Raw genomic sequence first — 20,434 nt, forward strand, 5'->3', positions numbered from 1 at the left:
AAGCTCTGTTCTCTTTCATTTATTTATTTATTTATTTATTTATTTATTTATTTATTTATTTATTTATTTTTGTTTTAAAAGATTTTTTTTTTTTTATTCATTCATGAAAGACACAGGGAGAGAGAGAGAGAAAGAGGCAGGCAGAGACACAGGCAGAGGGAGAAGCAGGCTCCATGCTGGGAGCCCAATGTGGGACTCGATCTTGGGACCCCAGGATCAAGCCCTGGGCCAAAGGCAGATGCTAAATCACTGAGCAATGCTGGGATCCCCTCCTTTTTTATTTTTTTAAAGATTTTATTTATTTATTTGACAGAGAGCACACAACCTGGCGGGGACGGTGGCTCGAGGGAGAAGGAGAAGCAGACTCTCTGCTGAGCAGGAAGCCGGATGCATATATCCACCCCAGGACCCTGAGATCATGACTTGAGCCAAAGGCATGAATGAGCCAACTAGGTGCCCCTCCTTTCTTTTTTTCTTGTTTTATGAGTAGTAATCCCATCATGGGGAGATCCACTCTTATACATTCATCTAAACCTCTTTACTTCTCAAAGTAATAACTCCAAATAGTATCACATTGGGAGTTAGGACTTTGACCTGAATTCTGGGAGATAACATTCAACCATAACGATAAATATGCAATGAAGGTAAATATATAGTTAAAAATGAAGAAATATTGGAAAGCACATATATAAAAAACATGCAAATGTTACCAGTTATCTGAGATATTAACTTGAACACCATAATGATACCATTTTTTTCTCTCTTGACACAATATCTGGCATTGTGTGATCTCTCGATAAATTTTTGAATAAGTATCGGCAAAATTTCTCAACTGATAGTTTTTCACACAAGAAAGATGTAGAACTGGCACACTGTGGTGATGGTAGTGGTATAATTTATACATTCCAAATCAGTTTGGTAATGGTATCTTACCTCTTGACCTAATAATTGTACTTCTGGAAATATTTCCTGGCACTCTAATCCAGAATGGAACCTCTATGCAGGATTGTAATTATTGCACTGCCATCCATACTAACAGAAAAAGAGGTCACTATTTTTTATTTTTGCTTTTTCAAAGGCCTCCTTTTTTGTTGTTTGTTTTTGTTTTTGTTTTTTTAAGTAATCTCTATGCCTGACATGGGGCTCAAACTCACAACCCAGAGATCAAGAGTCACATAATCTATTGACTGAGCCAGCCAGGTGCCCCAAGTCCAGTAATTTTTAAAACGTAGCCTTTTGATTGACACTGTCATTCAATATGTTAATACATCATTCAGTTTACCGTCAGGTCAGCCTGGGAAGAAGATTATATATAAATTATCACACTTAAACTCTGTCATCTATGGTTAGTTTTAGTTTAACTCCCAGAGAGCAATCCTATTCACTATTTTCAAGCTTTTTGGTTTTTTTTTATTTTCAAGCTCTTAAGAAATATTTTATCATTGACCTTTTACCCCCAATACATTATATTGTTTCCTGCCTCTGTGATTTTGTATACTTTTTCCTTAGCCTAAAATAAATTCCATGATTTCTCTGAAAAGACTTTTTTGAGCGATCCAAGTAGAGTCAATGACACTATCCTTTATATCATTACTATCCCTCCACCACACCTTCGTTGCTACAGCTATTCTATTTCTTTGTTTATATGCCTAATGCTCAGGAGACTGGAATTTCCTTAAGGGCAGAGAATGATACTGACTTTATCTTCACAAAGCCCCACTATAAACTCAATACAAGTGTCTTAGTCTGCTAGAGCTGTCATAATAGAATACCTTATACTGGGTGGCTTAACAGAAATTTATTCATAGTTTTGGAGGCTGGAAAGTCCAACATCACGTTCCACCAGCGTTTGGTTTCTAGTGAGAGCTCTGCTCCTGGCTTGCTGATAGCCACCTTCTTGCTGTGTCCTTACATGAGCTAGAACACTCTTATGAGGCACTAATCCCATCCTGAGGAATTTGATATACTACATATTTTTTAATATACCTCTAAGTGTATTTCACATTGTCCCTTTGATACATTCTTAATAATGTATGCAAGAAGGTCAAAATATTTTTTTAAGAATTTACTTATTTATTCGAGAGAGAGAGAGAGAGAGTATGAGAAAGGGAGCCGAGGCAGAGGGAGAGGGAGAAGCAGACACCCTGTGAGTGGGGAGCCCGATGTGAGGCTCAAATCCAGGACCCTGAGATCATGACCCAATTCGAAGGCAGCTGCTCAACTGACTGAGCCACCCAAGTGCCTTAAGAAGGTCAAAAATTTTTTTAGATTTATTTATTTATTTATTTATTTATTTATTCATTCATTCATTCATTCATTCATTCATTCATTCATTCATGATAGACATAGAGAAAAAGAGAGGCAGAGACACAGGCAGAGGGAGAAGCAGGATCCATGCTGGGAGCCCGACGTGGGACTTGATCCCAGGACTCCAGGATCCCACCCTGGGCCAAAGGCAGGTGCCAAACCGCTGAGCCACCCAGGGATCCCCAGAAGGTCAAAATCTTATAAGTAAACTCACACTGTCCTTTGATAGTATTTCAAAAGTATGTTCTCCAAATATTCAGTTTTGAGGCATGTTGGTTTGAAAACTATCTTAGAGAAATAATAATTTTGTTATAAAAAATTTTAATCATCTAGTAAAACTATTAGAAACAAAATGGAATGGTGGTTGTCAGGTGCAAGAGGAAGGGGGTGTTATTGGTCAGTGGATATAGAGCTTCAGTTTTAAAAGATGAAAAAGTTCTGGAGACCCATTGCATAACAAGGTGCTTATGGTTAACACTAGTAAGCTATGCACTTAAAATGGTCAAAATGGTAAATTTTATGTTATATAATTTTTTACCACAACAAACAAACAAACAAACAAAATTAGTATGTGGGTAAACCAAATACCATGGTGTATATATAATTCTACACCACCCAGTTTGGAAAATTATAATTGTCAGTGAAATTTAGGAAAGAAGTATCATCTCACTGGTAAAATTCTTGAGATTTCAAAAATAAAGTATTTAAATATAGAGACCAAACAACTCTCCTCCCTGTTGCTATTTTTTCCACCCACAGGTCTCTCTCCAGACTTGGGATAAAGTTTAAGGCACACAGCTTTGTTTGATTCTTTTTTCCCCTATTTGCAGTGGTTGTACATTCTCTTAGATATTTATTGTTTTGAGTCAGCAATCTGGGTTTGTATCACTTATAGGTTTTTTGATGGAACGCTTAAGACAAGAAGGCAGTTTTTGTTTTTGTTGTTGGTTATGCTGTTAATGTTGTTTTTTAAACTGAGAATCCTAAACTCAAATAATTTTGTACTTGGAGACCACTATGAGGGAAGTATGCCTGAGGCTAAAGTGAACTCAAGAAAAGCAGAGCCAAGAGGAAGTGAAAAACTCAATCCTAATGATATCTTTTGAGTCTCTGGTTTCAAACACGCCTCATCTCAGCTTTACCACTGGAATTATGTGAACTAGAAAATTTTATTTATTGCTTAAGACATTTTAATATTTGGATTTCTATCACTTGGAATGCAAAGAAACTTGATTAATATGGATTCCATTCAATATTTCTGCACCCTTAAAATGCATTTCCCCCATCACCTAGTTCAAGTTGGGTTCTGTAATGTGACCACCATAGAGTTCCAAGTGATAATAGACATCAATACCAGAAGTGGGATCATTGTTTCAGATCATCAGAGAAAATGCAGAACTAGCTGAGCTGTGGCTCAGTGGGAGTTGAGGCAGTAGATTCCTGCAGGTAGAGTTAGAAATTTAAGATTGTCTAAGTTATAAAGCAATGGCCAACGCTATATCCTTAAGTTTCTTGGGCTTAAGGCACGTGGTTGTGAAGGGTAAAGTTTTAGAAAACTTAGTAGCAAAATGTCAATGGGTCAGTCTGCCAGTTATCAGTCTATTAATTCTTAAGTTCCAAATGTATTCTTTTTGCTTGTTGTGTGAAAATAGATCTGGGCCCTTAAGTACTTTTCCTTTGCCAGCTGGCACTATACTAGATTTTTCCAACAGATGGCACTAGAGAGAAATTGCAGGAGGAAAGGGGTATTGTTTCCCATTTCTGATGTGCTTGCTTCGCCATAGCGCACAGGGTCAACCCCAGCTTCTGCAGTGCGGTGGCCAGCAGCACCCAGCAGATAGCAGCTTGCTCCAAAGTCCCCCTGGTTGGTTTTATAACAAAATGCCTCCATGAGACACATCTCTGTAAACAGCTTTCCCTTGCATCCTAGAGGATGTATTTCCAGCAAGTTCCCCCAGCATGATACCATAGAGACTTCTCTGCCATCCAGTGAACCACGGCTGGGTCCTCTCCAGCAAGGTCAGGATCTCCATCCTACTGGTGGAAGGGCCCTTCTCTGGGTACTCAAGTCTCTTTTAATTTTTTTTAATATGGAATGCTCTGTGAATTTGCGTGTCATCCTTGTTCAGGGGCCATGCCAATCTTCTCTGTATGGTTCTAATTTTAGTACATGTGCTGCTAAAGTAAGCATTGAAGCCTATATTCTTTAGCCTCCTCTTTACTTATTATACCAATCCCTTATTAGAGTTTTAAAAACTTTATATTAAACTTGCTCTGGATGGGGCATCTGGGTGGCTGAGCTGGTTAAGCATCTGCCTTCAGCTCAGGTCATGATCTTAGGGTCCTGAGATCAAGCCCCACATGGAATGTGGCTCTCCACTCAGCAGAGAGAGTCTGCTGATCCCTCTCCCTCCGCCCCTTCCCTTTCTTGTGTGCTTGCGCTTTCTCTCTCTGTCAAATTAATAAATAAAATCTTTTTTTTAAACTTTCTCTTTAAAAATAACTAGTCAAATAACTATGTGATTTTTTTTCTCCTGATTATACTCAGACTGATAAATCAGATTATGCTGATTTTTCCTGAGTAACTTCAATAAGGTACAACAAAAAATTTGCATGCAACCATCAAGATTTTCCTGCATATGGAATGCCTGGGTAGCTTAGCGGTTGAACATCTGTCTGCCTTTGGCTCAGGGCCTGATCCCTGATTCCCGGGATCGAGTCCCACATCAGGCTCTTTGCATGGAGCCTGCTTCTCCTCCCTCTGCCTGTCTCTGCCTCTCTTTCTGTCTCTCTCATGAATAAATAAATCTTAAAAAAAAAAAAAAAAGTGGTTGCTTTTATCTTTAAGCAACCCCGTAAAAAAAATTAAAAAATAAAAAATAAAAGATTTTCCTGAATGTGAGCAGGAAAAAAAGAGGAGTTGGGAACTAATAATGCTGAGGTCCAAATCAAGATAGACCAAAGTGCAGAGAAGTCAAGTTCTCAGACTTGCTTCACTTTCTCTGTGTAACATTGAAGTACTGACTGAGAAAATGGGAGATCCTGTCAACTACAACAGGGAGGAATTAATGGAGGATGTGGGATACCTGATACCCTGAGCCACACCACTGGGCCTCACACTCACTCTCCTGATAAACAGGATGACACTGCCATTGCAAACTACACTGGCCTGGAATTCAGTTTGTGGGTAGGGTGCTATTCTAGAAGAGAAAGAAGAGTTCTCAGCCAGCTCAGACAGTTTCTTCACCCATACTGTCCTGAAACAAAGTTTGTCAAACAGAGAGCACTAGGTATGTGTGGTCCTCAAAGTTGTGGCTAATGAACAGAAAATTTATCAGTATAGCCCAGCCTTGGCTCTTCAACTCAACCACCATGCTGACCTGATAAAGTTTTTGTTGTTTGATTTTAGGATGTTGCCATAAAGTGAAACTCATAGGTGACTATGGTGTTATTCGAATTGTAGCACCAGCAAAAACCAAACTATATAACAGGCCTGTGATGCACGGAAATCAATGGGACAGAAGAACCCAATTCCTTAGATGGCTTCAGGCCATTTTTATACCCCCATACAGTTAACAAGTGAATTGCAAATGAAATATACCCTTCCTTCCCAAATGGGTTGTCTACTCTAATGTCCTTATATGTATTCCCTTGGCAATAGGAATGATTTCAGCAGGCAATATCAGAGAGCCACATTAGTCGACAATAGAATTCTCACCACTGCCAAGTCAACCAAATGATGCTCATGAGACTCAATGATTCATTCACTACTTTGCTTCATTACCTCTGTCCAGCAGCAAATGATACATATTGCATGATTTCTTCCCCTCTCTCTGTGTTGTTCTAAATGGAAGTTTTCATTGTAGTTGTATTTGCTCTGCATTGTGGTACATAAGAGGTGGTTGATAGGGATTACATTTATGATTTAGTCTAGGCTGTAGGATTACGAGATACTACAACTGGATCAGATTAAGACTCAACTAAAGGAATAAATAAATAATTTAGAGACACTGGACTGGAAAAATAGTGGTTTCATGACATTGCCTCTAGAAGCATAGCTGGAAGGTTCTTTGGATTGTGTTCTTCTGAATAACTGGTTATGTGTATGTTTTGAGGGGGAATGGCTGGAATAATTGAACTTTCTGTATAGAAAGAAGGGTGTATATTTCTGCTGGATAGTTCTTCTATTTCTTTAAAAATTAGGCTTTGTTTGCTTTTTAAAACTGGTGTCAGGCTTCTGCCTCCACTGTTATGCTGGAACTAATCTTACTGTAGTTGCCTTTATTCAAGGTATGTGCCCAGAGGATGTCGATAAATATGTGAAGTGAAAGGGTGGAGGGGGAAGGAAAAAAAGGGCGGGGGGGGGGGGGGAAGGGTGGGAGGAGAAGAGAAAGAGAGGAGAGATGTTTTAGCTTTAAATTTATATATTTCTCTCAAAGATGAAAAAAAAAACGCAGCATCAAAGCAAAGTTGAAATGTGAGTTAATTGGTTGGACTGTATTGTTATTTCTGGTCTAATCTGTGGCCCTGCTTCTTAGGACAACATAGTGTAGTCCATGAAACGATATCAGCTGCATTCAAAATGTCTGTTTCATTTTTGGTTTGGTCTATCTACTGATTGGCTTTCTCTGCTTGGGCAAAGGAACAGGGTGCTTATTCCTCAGATCATGTTAATATAACTTCGAAGTTAAGGCACTTAATAGAGACTGACTAGAATATGGGGATCTCAGTTCTACCTTCTGGGGAGAGAGTGTAACTGGCACATAGTGGTGCTATATCTCCTCTATTTTAATCAGTTGTAGCACGGAAGCTGGATTCTATGGGATAACTAGGGCCACTTGGGCTTCAAATAGGAATATTAGTAAAAATGACAGCTGTCTAATAGATTATAAAATACTGATGATAGGAAATTAAATGTCATTAAATAGCATGAGAAATGCATATTCATAATGACATTTATGAAAGAGCTGCAATGTAACCGTCCCAAACTGGGATGGACTATAAAAGGGTAAATTCCCTTATTTTCCATACTTAATACTAATAACCTCACTTTTGAGTTTTCATTTGTGTTAATTTGCAGAGTTATGAGGAGAGGATTTAAACTCACAATGACAAGTAACTTGGTTCCTTCTCTTTGGGGAAGAGGAACCACTTTTGCAGGATTCCATCCTCCTTTGCCTTCCTATCTCCTCCTAAAGTGTTGATTCTGTTAGGAAAATCCATCAAGGTCCAATCAGGACAGAGAACGTTCAATAAGTAGTTCAAAAGAGGATGTTTAATATGGAAAACAATTGCAAATATGTCAGAAACGCAGAAAGACATTATGGGAGAGTGAAGCAAACCCCCAAAGATGCTGAGAAAAGTCAGGGACTGCCCAGCAGGTTCTGGGACCCTAGAGGGAAAGGTGGTCTTCCAGAAGTTGAAAACATGGAAAAAAATGAAGCCACAGCCAGAAGCAGAGAGAGGGAGAAACGCTTGGCTGCTTCTTTCTAGTCTCCCATCAGTGGCTGCCATTGACTGAATATAGACAGATGTCAGTGGGCAAGGGAAAATAGGAAACGGTCTGTAAGGGTCAGCTCCAGCAATACAAACCAGAACAGGTGACAGGTAGGGAAACAGAACTGATAATCAACCAGCAAATGTCTGGCTCAGATACTGCGAGCTACAAGTAACAAAAGAGCCAACTGAGAATGGTTTAAACTAGAAGGGCTTAACAGGAGGTCAGACAGTTTCAAAGTTAATTAGATTTTTAGAATGGCTTAACTACATTAAGGACCTGCATTCCCTTCCATCTTTCAGCTCGCCATGGTCAGCATATTGGCTTATTCTTTTCATGGTTTCATGATGGTTGCAGAGTCCCAGGGGGCACAGATGGACAAGAAAACATTCAGATATAGCATGGAAGTATTTATTCCTATTTGTTTTTTAAATCAGCAAAGAGAGGCACTTGCCCCTCAATGGAACTTCCCTCACACATCTGTGGTCATAACTGAATCACATGCCCAGGCTTAAACTGCTGGCAAGAAGAAATGACCCATTCAGATTGGTTCATCTCAATTCTGGTATTTCCCCTTGAGCTGGGAATGTCCTCTTAAAGGACACATCCAGGAAAAAAAGAGAAGATACCTAAACAAAAATCATGATTTTTTAGAGTGGCGGATGGAAACAGGATTTATAAATGTTTGTTGATGGGAACATAATGCCCTGTATGGCTTCCCTTTCACATTTTTATTCACTTGACCTCCTTCCTACTCAGCCTGAGGGATCCATCTGCCTGTATGTGTGTAGGGGTGAGGTAGGGAAAAGAAGAAATTAGGATTAATTTATCAGGAATGTAAAGAATGTTGCTTTTTTTTTTTTTAAAGAACATTTCCAAAACAGGCATAAACAATGAAATTATATGCCTTCAGCTAACAGGTTGTTTATGTCCATGGTCAGGACTAACGTGAAAAAATATTTAACAACTGGAACCAAATGGGCACTGGCCATTCAGGACAGACTATTGCCCAATCATAGTGGGCAAGGTGAAAAGCACTAGCAGAGATGTACTGGTGCAAACCAGTTGAATGTCAACACTGCACATGGTACCAATTTAAAAAGATACCAACAGGTAGACAGTGAAATATGAGCCTCCCTCTCATTCCATTCCCCAGTTTCCCAGTTCACTTCTTCAGAGTCACGCAACTACTTTTACTGGCAAAACAGACTTTTGAGGCTCTGTAGTAAGACAAAGCCAGGCTCTGTGAAGAAAGAAGTTAATTTTCTAGATTCACCAATCTCCTCTTTTAGTGTGTTAATTACCTGGCCAAGTGGACTTGGCTGAAAAGTTTTGAATGTGGTGGTGGGAGGCGTGGGCAGTTGGGAGTAGGAGGCAAGGTGAAAAGGTCCATTCTTTCCAGTCCAAGGGATTGTGGTTGGAAAAGAAAGGCAGAATAGAGGAAAGGTGATTAGATAGGATGAGGAAAGTGGTGAGGGCTAGGGAGCTGAGAGCACATTGCCTTCTGGGTTGTACAGAACGAAGCTGGGGGGGTCAGCACTTCATGCAAATTCAGTGATGCAGAATGTTTAGAAGGAATGACTCTCCATCCCAGAGTGAGAGAGGAGAGGGCTCCAAGGGATGCCATGGAAGGTAGCTGTGTTGAGACCAGAGCAAGGAGGGCCTTCCATGTTGAGGATCAAGGCACTGGAAGATGATTGCGGCAGAGATTGAGAGGGTTCTATAGTGCTAGTGAGGCTGACTCAACACAGGGCCTTGACTCGGCTGAGACAGGCAGGAGTAGTCTTTACCAGCAGGTATGAGCAGCAGAATGTCCAGCACTCATTGCATTTCAGAAAGGAGCCAAAATTAGCCTCCCTGCAGCATAGTCCAGCAAGAATTCAAAGGAGACCTTGTAGGTACCAAGACTGACATTCTCAAGTTCATGTCAGCTACCCCTGGTCTTCCCTCTTTTCCTTCCAGATGTTATTTTGAGAGGAGCAGAATGAGAGAGATGGAATATTAAAAGCTTAATGCTTTAGCCTAAATGTAAAGGAACTGATTAAATTATTGCAACAGACTAAGTTTATCAAGTTGGTGTAATATTTAGGGTTTTCCCCCTATTGCCCAAAGGATGAGGATATTTTGAGTAAATCTGTGACATTGCCATAAAAATATCAACTAATTTTTCACATGAAATGCTGCCAAGACAGCAGATTGTCTTCTGGCCATTATGGTTTATTTGTCTTAGTTAACACTCAGAGAGTAACCACTTTTTTTATGGATTTCCACATAGTAACAACTATATGCTTACATTTACCCCACAAATGACTTCTTAGCATATATGATGAAGTAATGCAAACATGTTTCCATTACAGCATCAGTAAAGCTGCCAGAGGAAAATGAAGCAAATAAAATTAAAGTCACAAAATTAATGTTCTGGTTAAAGATTCCCAGTGAGTAAAGGGAAATACTTTATTCAACAGAAAATACACTTTACTTCTTAAAGCGGTCAAAAAGAGTGGGATATGATTGGAAATATATTAGCAAAAAGGTGAAGTTTGAAATCCAAGAACCATTTTATAAATAAATTTGAAAAGTACCTGTACTATGCTATTTGGTGTCCCTCTTGTCAAGTGCTCTTTCTCATCCCAGGAAATCTGAAGCTAAAATTAGCTTTCCTGCTCTGCTTCCACTATTCTTCCTAGGGAAGAAAGGGCACAAAAATACAAAATGTATTTTGGTAAAGGGAATTAACCTGTTCATTGAACAAACAATTCAGTATTTTTCTAGGAATTGTTATTTTAAGATGTACATTAAGACCCATCTCCTCAATCAGATTTTTCTCTAAACCTATACGAATCCAATCATTCCACTTCCTATCCTCATTAGAGCCTCTGTTTATGAAAAATGATACTTTGGCAGATATCCTTTTTTTTTTTTTTTTGGCCTTTTGTTAGACACCCAAGAGTGTAAACTAGTTGAGAACAAAGTTCATGACACCAGTGTAACATCTAACAGTTCCAAGGGCAATGTAGACAATGAATGACAGGCCTGCATTGACTATTCAATGGCTCCTGCGTAGGATTCACTGAAGACTGTGGTGGAGAGCTTTAAGCAAGCACGGTAATGAAATCTTTTTTTTTTTTTTTTTTTTCTTTCTGAAGCTAATTGAGGATGCTTTATGAGGTTCCCGATTTTCCTTAGCTCCTTTCATGTGGTTGTGACCCCATCTTCTGATTTATCAATTGTGTGGCTATATCTGGGAACTAAGGGCTCATTAAAAAAAAAAAAAAAAAAACAAAGCAAAACATTTAAATAGTGAATAACGTTGATGAAATGCTTAGATCCATGCTTCTACCTCACTTTTCTTCAAAGCTAGCAAAAAAAAGTATTGATGGCGGAAGACTGCCATCTGCGACTGTAACTCGTCAGACTCGTGTCGAGGGCGAAAGTTCAAACCCTCTCCAGGGAGCTTATTTTTAATTCTCCCTCCCTAAAGGATCAAAACCCCGCAAAGGCGTATTACTTGCTTCCTAACACGCCTTGACATACATGCTGTCAAAGGCAAATGGCAAGGACCATGCCTTTAACGTTAGACAGTATTTTATGAGGAAAACAAATTCCTGAAAAACCCAGTATCCTCGACAGCCGCGGTGAGACGGGGGGGGGGGGGGGGGGTCCCCGCTGGAGGGAGGCTGCGGGGCGGGGCTTCGGGAGGACGCCCGGCTGCTGAGGTCACAACCTGCGGCGCGAGCCACGCGCCGGTTGCTATGGAGGCCGCCCTCCCCGCCCCGCCCCGCCCCGCCCTCGCCCCACTCCTCGGTGCCCCCGCCCCTCCCCGACCCCGGGCGGTGCGGGCGGCGCAATGCCCCGGAGAGCGGCTGCAGGGGGCGGTGGGATCCCGGCGCACCAGGAGCCTCGGGCCCGGCCCCCTTCGGGCCGCTGAACCCTGAGCGCTCCGCTCGCCACCCCCCTCCCGGCCTCCGCGGCGAAGGCGGCAGCGGCCGGACGCGGAGCCCGAGGAGGCGCAGCGCCGCTTCACCCCCGCGCGCCGGGAGAGCCGCTCCCTCAGCGGCGCGCTCGGGGGCTCCTAGGTGAGCCGCTAGGCCCGCGGAGGGGCGGGGCGGGGCGGGCAGCCGCCGACCTGGGAGGGCAGCCGCCGGCGGCGGGGTTGCGGCGCGGGCGGGGGCGAGGGGGCGGCCCGGCGCCGGAGGCCGTCGGCCGGTGGCGGCGGCCAGGGCCCGGGTCGCCTTCCTTCCCGGGCGGAGGGGCGCGGCGTCCCGCGTGCGCGCGAGCCCGCGTGGAAGCGAAAGCGAAGGCGCAGCTCCCGGCCGGCCTCCCGCCAGGCCCCGCCCCCGGGGGAGGAGCAGCCCCGGGGCCGGCCCCGCCCGGCGCGTGCGGCCCCCGCGTCCCGGCGTTCGGCCCCGCCCCCGCCCCGCCCCCGCCCCGCCCCCTTCCTGGCGCGAGCCGCTTCCTGACGCGATTCCCCTCCCCCCCGCTGGGTTCGCGCAGGGAGTCGGGCCCCGGGCCGCCACCGCCAGCTTGGCGGCTGTCGCCGCCGCTGCTGCCGCCGCCGCCATCGCCTCGATCCCCCATCCCCCGCCATGGCCGAGGAGCTCTCCGCGGCCACGTCCTACACCGAAGATGATTTCTACTGCCCTGTCTGTCAGGAGGTGCTCAAAACGCCCGTGAGGACCGCGGCCTGTCAGCACGTGTGAGTAGACGCGTCCTCCCCCGCGCGGAGCCGGGTGGGCGCTGAGGCCGGGCGTCCAGCCCCGGACCCTCGGCCGCGGCCTGGCGGGAGCAGGGCCCACCGCGACTTGCCCCGGCGCCCCTGGGCGCGGCCCGCCCTCCTCCCGAGCTCGCGGCCGGCTTCCTGCGCCAGCACCCCCCCCACCCCCTCACCCCCCGGCCCTCGGGTATCCATCCCTTGCTTGCGCGCCCCCGGGGCTGTGGCCGGGCTCCTCCCGGTCGTGGCTTCAGCCCCCGGAGGCCCCCCTCTCCTCCGGGCCCGGGAGGAATGGCAGGGAACGTGGAGCCTTTTTGTTTCCTAGCAACCTGAGTGAAGGCTGGGGTGTCGAGTGTCAAAACCGGCCGAAGGTGCCGGCACGGGCCCGCTCCCCCCACCACCCTCTGTCTGTGACCTGCCCTGCTTTCAACTTTTCTTTCAGAACCTGGGGCCCTTCTTTCCAGATCCTTCGGGAAGTCTTCTCTAACTTAGCTTTTCAGCCCTGCTTCCCAGGCCACCCTGGAAAATGTTCCCTTTCCTTTAAAATTCGGTACATGTTGGAATGATCTAGAATGGGGTGTCTTCTCTCCTGTGTTAGAACTGACAGGATTTCCGGGTATTGAAGTGATAGTTTCCCTTTGTTTTACCCTTCTGCTTATTACTTGGTTGCTACCAAGGTAGAGATAGAAAAGGAAGATTGCTGTTCCATGGAATGAACCGAAGGCAAGGCAGTGACTCCAGGGGTGGGACACAAAGGGATTGGGTGAGATGGCACAGTGCTCTGATTTGGCATATTTCTAGGAAGAACTTCGATAATTTTACAGACGGCTTGAGTGTCAGTCAGGGTTGGAAGGAGCCCTTCTTGTAAAGATACATAGCACATCTGACAAACCTGGCTGCTGATCAGAGTCCTTGGGGAACTTTTTAAGTAAACATACCAATACCCAGGCTCCATTCCAGATTTACAGAAGAATTTCTGGCAGGTGAAGCCTGGAAATCTTTATTTGAAAAAATACACTCAAATTTGAAAGTTCTGTGTGCTCGCAAGTAGCTGAAAAGAGTGGCACAAGTTTATATTTCTCCACCTTTTTTTTTTCTTTTTGAGTGTATTTTCTTCTATAATTTTGTAAAGAATGGATTGAATTTGGGGTTCTTAATCAGATGTTTTATTGTTTGATACCCATTTTTCTGACTCTGATCCCCACCTTCTTCCTATTCTGCAGTCATGTAAGCCAGGAGTATGTAACTTTTCATTATAGGAGTTGTGCCAGTTATGTTTTGCTGTTATGGGAGATGAATGACAGTCCAAAATTGCTTTGTGATTTGGTTCAAGAAATGCAGATTGCTAAGGGAAATATTTTGAGATGTTCACAGCACAATGTATAACTTTTTGGCCTTTAACTTGTCCCTATTCGTTATTATAACTTGATGCCTTTCCTGTGCTTGTGCTGGCAGTGAGTGGACAAAGGGGAAGGTAGGAAGTCAGATTGAGAGGAAGTAGGTGTTTCTGGACAGAATCGTTTCAGTTACCCTTTGGGTCATTGACCTCATAGAACTCATTGTAATCTTCAGCTCTCCTCAAAGTTCCATGCAGTTTGCTCTAGTTCATTTCCCATGTGGGACATTTTAAATCAGACTAATTTGGCCTGACATCAACGGTATGGAAAAGAGAGTGGAGATGATTTTTGAGGACCTTTTTCTAATCATCTCATTGGACTTGGATATGACAAGACTAGATGTGGAAATGAAATGTAGAGTAGATATTGTTGATAGGAAGAATGGACACTTAACTGCTTTATCACTGTCCTCCTCAACCCATTTTTCTTTCCACCTCCACAAACACACAGTTGCTCTGAGGTTCAATGAATTAAAAGAAGGCAGAGGGAGGGAAAAGTTTTATTTGGAAAGGATGGTAATGGTGGAACAGGGTCTTGACTGACTGGAAAGAGTTTGTGGGGAAATAGAATTGTTAATCTCGTTTACCATGTCATTTGCTCCTCCTTTTTCACAAAGGACAAACCTGTGCCTTTAAAAATACTTCCATTTAGCTACAGAATCAGTTTTTGACTCATAGGTAGTAGGAAATGAGGTGATAAGGGCTTTGGGTCACTCTGAATATGTTAGAAAGTAAAAAAAATTTCATCTCCATTTCAATGACTGCAAAGGATTTGCCCACTGACTATTCAAATGAAAGGAACAAGTTCATTATCATTAGAATAACTTCATCATAATATAAATTTCTATATAATTCTTATTTATTTTTTCAAACAGTAATTGTTGAATGTCTTCTGTATGTCAGGTACAAAGAATACAAGGTGCTCTTTCCCTGGGGAAAAGTTAAGACTGTGTTAATAGTCTAATGGAGAAGACCTAAGCATGGATGTGATTGATATGGAAGTGATTTAGGAGGAAAATTTTATGTGAGCATTAAGAGCAGCATCTAAATCAGCCTATGACTAAAGGGGAGATTTCCTGGATGAAGTAATACTTTAGATCAGAATTGGTTATTCAGGGTTTGTTGGGGAATACCCTGATTAGATTTACGGCTTATGTAGAGGCAAGGAGGGGTTAAGAGGATGACAGTTTGCAGGCCGAAGCCAAAGGATGAATATAGTAGAGAGAGAGTTTAGAGATGTTGGCAGGAACTTTCTGTGTAATCCAATTTGAACTTTTTCCTGAAAGCCATGGAGACCTACTCAATAATTTTTGGCAGAGGAGAAGCATGATCACATTTCAATTTTAGAAAGTTTACTTTAGTAACAGGATTCAACTTCTTGGTGTAGTGGTGAGACTAGTGAAGAGGTCATTCATTGCTGTGTCAGAGAGAGAAATGGTTAGAACCTGAATCAAGGTAATGATAGTGGGAATGGAGAGAAGAGATTCCTGACATTTTAAGGAGATGCATGTAAGATTTGATGATGCCCAGTAGTTAAAGAGTATCTATGTGGATCTGGAATACTAAAGCTGTGAGTTTGAGTGTAGCGGCTGAGGGAGGTCTGTAAGTTGGAAGATAGCAGAGGGGCTAGATAAGACAAAGTGCTGGAGAATATATACTTAAATCTGAAATGAAGAAAAGTGCAGCCCGAGAAGGAATGGACAAGATAGGAAGAAATCCAGGATAGAGTGTGACAGGGGAAACTGAGAAGAATTTTAAGGAAACAGTAGTTAGCAGTGTTAGGTAGCTAGCTGCCTTGCTGTGGTCAGATGTAGTATTTTAAAAAGCAAGTAAGTATGAATTAAGAATATTAAAGTTGACAAGGTATTCAAAGTAGGGTTTCAGAAGAATGCACAGACTGGCATAGTTTTAAGGTATTTCTTTTGGTGTTTTCAGTTGTAATCTTCAAAGGCTCTTTGAACCAAACCTCCTCTTCCCTGTTTTGAGTGGTTAGGGGAATAACTTTTGTACATGGTTAAAAGAAAACTCCATCACAATGAAAATTACATGTAGCAAGATACCTTGCCAAACTCTTAAAGACGGAATCTTTAAAAAAAAAAAACAAAAAAACAATTCATTTACTTGAGAGAGTAAGAGAGAGAGAGAGCATGAGGGGAGGAGGGGCGGGGAAGCATGTTCCCAGCTGAACAGGGAGCCCAAGACCCTGGGATCATGACTTGAGCCAAAGGCGGATGCTTAACCAGCTAAGCCACTTGAGTACCACTTAAAGATGGAATCTAATTTGTTTGTTTTGGGGCATCTCTGTAAGGAGTCATCTTTAAAAATGAGCTAATCTAAATCAGTTTTCATTTCTTATTAGGCACATACTAATAGGATTCTCTCTCGACCTGCTTTAGGTTCTCTAGTTCCTGAATTTTCAGTTTATATTTCTTATTTTATTATATTTATTTTTAAAGATTTTACTTATTTATTTGAGCACACATGCACACAAAAGTGGGGAGGGGGAAGGGAAGGGAGAAGCCGACTCTCCACTGAGCAGGGAGGCTGACACAGGTCTCTACTCCAGGACCTTGAGATCATGACCTGAGCTGATGGCAGACGCTTAACCAACTGAGCCACCCAGGTGCCTCACATTTCTTATCATTTTAACAACTTTATGGGTACCTTATCCTTTGAGCAGTCATGCTCTAAATATATACTTTTAAAATTTCTACTTTCCTATAGACTTGTTACAATCCTTAAAGCCAGACAAATAGGTTCTTGCTGATTTAATAAATGCTTTTCTAGACCATTTTTTTTCTTAAGGATGTTAAGACTACCAAATTCTCTTGACAAATATTAAATGACACGATTAGAAAGCAATTATGCTATTTACTTATATAACAGAAGGTCGACTTAGTTTTAAGTCCTGAAGACTATTTAAAATCTCTGATTTTTTTTTTTTACGTTTGTTGTTTTGGAGTATGATTTTGACTGTAGACTAGAAGATAAAGAGTGCTAGATTTTAAAGTAAGATGTGTGTATATATGTATGTGAAGGCATGTGTGTATGAACATAAAAAATACACACACATGAAATATTACTTGGCCATAATAAAGGATGAGATCTTTCATTTGTGACAACAGGGATGAACAACATGGAGGGTATTATGTTAAGTGAAATAAGTCAGGCAAAGAAAGACAAATACCATATGATTTCAGTTACATGTAGAATCTAAAAAACAAATGAACAAATAGACCCATAAATAAGAGAACAAACTCATGGTTGCCATTGGGGGATGACATGTATAAGTGAAGGGGAGATTAAGAGGTACAAACTTTCAGTTATAAAATGAGACATGGGAATGAAAAGTACAGCATAGGGAATAGAGTCAGTAGTACTGTAATAATATTGTGTGGGGACAGATGGTGACTATACTTACTGTGGTAGGCATTGAATAATATATCCAATCACTATGTTGTACACCTGAAACTAATATAACATTTTATGTCAACTATGCTTCAGAAGTATAAGAAACTAAAAAACCCATTCTCAGAAATACTGCAAACTTACTTGACAATTGCAACTTTTTTCTTTCCAGAGTTAAAATAGTTTTATTTTTCTATTTATAAAAGTGATATAATGTAGAGTGCAAAAAGATGTAAGGAATGAAATGAAACTCACATAGTACCTGATTGTAGTTGTAAGCAGTATGAAGTATTCTTTCCAAAGACTGGCTGGCTGACTGATGGGTTTAACTGATTTATATATCTTTACCTTTCTGTCATCTATCTATTAATATTTGATCAGTTAGGTGGAGTGATATTACATGTGCTGTTTTATAACCTTTTTCTTTTCTTTTCTTTTCTTTTCTTTTCTTTTCTTTTCTTTTCTTTTCTTTCTTTTCTCTTCTCTTCTCTTCTCTTCTCTTCTCTTCTCTTCTCTTTTCTCTTCTTTTCTTTTCTTTTCTTTTCTTTTCTTTTCTTTTCTTTTCTTTTCTTTCTTTTCTTCTTTAGAGAGAAAGCATGTGCATGAGAGAGTCGGGGTGGGGGGTAGGTGCACAGAGGGAGAGAAAGAACCCTAAGCAGGCTCCCTGCTTAGTGCAAGTTCACTGGGTGCAGTCTCACAATCTTGATATCATGACCTGAGTGGAAATCAAGAATTGAACACTTAACTGACTGAGCCACCTATGCGCCTGTGACCTTTTTCTTTTGGTAGTTTGTTTTGGACATTTATCTTTATAATTTTAACTATTAAAAAAATGCTAGATTTTTAATTAATTAATACTAAAATCAGGAACATGATGAGTGGGACAGTTTTCCTCTCCCAGTGTCTATTGATCAGACTTTTGGTAGGAGAATGGGTAAGAACAGAAATGCATCTGGCATGTGCTAGTTTAAAATTGTGGGAAACTTAAAAATAACCTTTTAAATTGCTTTTGGGTAATGAACTGTCCTTAAAGATGTAAGCTCCTTTGATACATCAAAACAGTTTTAGTAATTTTGATCTGCATATTTTCCTTACCCCCCTACTTTGTTTTGAAATAGGTTCTGTTTAGCAAATTCAAATAGTTCAGCCAAAGGGAGATGAGGAATAAGCCAGTTTTATGTCTGAGGAAACTTGGTGTTTGGTGGTATAGAGGAAGGAACAGTAGAATTGGAGATAAAAGACCTTAATAATTTTCTTTGCACTTTTCACAGTTTATAATCTTAATGTTTTTGGATTCAGATGATTTGACTAATATCCTTCTCACTATAAGCTCTATGAAGGCAGCAACCTAAGTCTCCTTTTACCTACTGGAGTCTACTATACACATTCAGTATTGAATAAAGGACTGAATGGGTTTGTGTTGGAGGCCATAGCTTATTGGGTATATAACTTTCTCAAGTCATTTAACTTCTTTTCACCCTGTTTCTTGTCTATAAAATGGGTAGAAACAACATTCTTCACAGGGTGGTTGTAAGGACCAAATTAAGTAATGTTTGTGAATAATAATAATATTATTTGTTTCACAGTTTTCAAAAGCTATACAAGTATTAAATTATTGTTAGTTTGATAACTGTAGCATCTAACACAAAAAGCTAGATTATTATCAAAATGGAAAGGAATCTATTTCAAGTTTCTTGGTCCAGATATTTAATACCAAAGGAATTGTTGTGAATGGAGAATATTGTAATTTACAATTTTAAAGTTACAAAAGGTAATATGTCTGTTTCCCACGATCACTGTTAACCTTACATATCTTTCCAGAGATGTGTATATAAAAAAGGTTATAAATATTATTTTTTTTTTGTTTTTCACAAAAGGAACAGCATTCTATATACATTATTTTGTACCATACTATTTTCATGTTACTTTGGAGATCATTTTGTATCAGTACATATATACATGTTTTCTCCATTTATTCAACCAACACTGAGTAGCCATTATGTGCTAGTAGTATTGTAGATACTAGGGCTAGAATATTCAACAAACCAGATAAAAATCCCTGACTTCATGGAACATATTTAGTGTTCTAATATTCCATTGTTTGATGTATCATCAAACAAATCATCATCCATTGTTTGATGATTTATTTATACAGTTTCATATTGATGAACATTTAGGTTATGTCTAGTCTTTTGCAGTTACAAGTAATGCTGCAATGATTAAACTTGTATGAATGCCATTTCACGTGTGAGAGTTTTTCCTGTAAGGTAAATTCTCAAGTGAAATTGCTGGGTCAAAGGGTGAATACAAGGGAATTTGTCAGCTCTGTCACACAAGGACAATTGCAGCTCTAGGGGAGTGTTTACACATGGAAGATGCTTATGGTTTTAACATGAAAACTAGATTCTTTCTTTGAGTTAAACAATTTAACAGTTTGGAGATTAAGGTAAATTAACATTCATTGCTTTAACAAATATGAATGAATGCCTCCTAAGTGCTCAGCTCTGTGTTACAGTGCCGGGCATAGGGTAGTGAGCAGGTAAATGTGATACCTGCCCTTGAAGCTGGCATTGGTAAGATATTTTAATTCAAATAAACACTCAGATAAACTTGTAGTTACTAACTCACAGGTTCTGAGATAGAGAGCATAAGAAGGAAACCAGATCTAGGGTGGTTGATGGGTAGGTGGGTAGGTAATCAAAGATCCTTTCAGAGATCTAAATGGTGTGTAGATGTTAATCTGTGGAGGGCTGTTTGTGTATAGAATATTCTGGGGAGAGGGAACATTCTAGGCAAAGACCCTGAGGTAGAGGGAACATGCAGGGCCTTGTATTTTAATGAAGAAGCATCTTTTAGCCTTCAGCCTCTTACAGGTTTCTTAACTTTTCATTTTTTAAGTCTTCATTTCCTTGACTAAAATAAAGGACCATTTAAAATATTTACAGTATTATTTTTAAAGGATTCAAGATAATGAATATGAGGTGTCCGGAACTTTGCCTACCACATTTTAAATACTCAACAAATAGTTACTACTATTTGTATAAATGTTCTGATCCTTGACACAAAATTTAGGTAGCTTACAAAATGCCTTTAGTACTATAAAAGTATATCTGTA

General features: G+C 41.0%; 1 protein-coding gene and 1 non-coding gene across 5 annotated transcripts in view; one reads left to right on the top strand and one right to left on the bottom strand.

Moving 5' to 3' along the window:
* Nucleotides 1-4,391: 4,391 nt before the first annotated feature.
* Nucleotides 4,392-4,498, bottom strand: LOC144316659 (U6 spliceosomal RNA). The gene has a single exon (XR_013382583.1). It is a non-coding gene; the product is annotated as a U6 spliceosomal RNA (small nuclear RNA).
* A 7,300-nt stretch (nt 4,499-11,798) lies between these two features.
* The window catches only part of RNF138 (ring finger protein 138), a 33,751-nt gene continuing 25,115 nt past the window's right edge, over nt 11,799-20,434 (top strand). For 2 of the 4 annotated variants that reach the window (XM_077900368.1, XM_077900370.1), the window contains exons 1-2: nt 11,799-11,880; nt 12,299-12,500. In XM_077900368.1, coding sequence (XP_077756494.1) covers nt 12,391-12,500 — 110 coding nt within the window. In that variant the 5' untranslated portion in view covers nt 11,799-11,880; nt 12,299-12,390. Of the gene's footprint in view, nt 11,881-12,298; nt 12,501-12,896; nt 13,239-14,150; nt 14,174-20,434 lie in introns of those variants that run through there. The other 2 variants (XM_077900371.1, XM_077900373.1) reach the window with 2 other exon arrangements.

This window comes from Canis aureus, chromosome 6 (genome assembly GCF_053574225.1).
Source record: "Canis aureus isolate CA01 chromosome 6, VMU_Caureus_v.1.0, whole genome shotgun sequence".
NCBI lineage: Eukaryota > Metazoa > Chordata > Mammalia > Carnivora > Canidae > Canis > Canis aureus.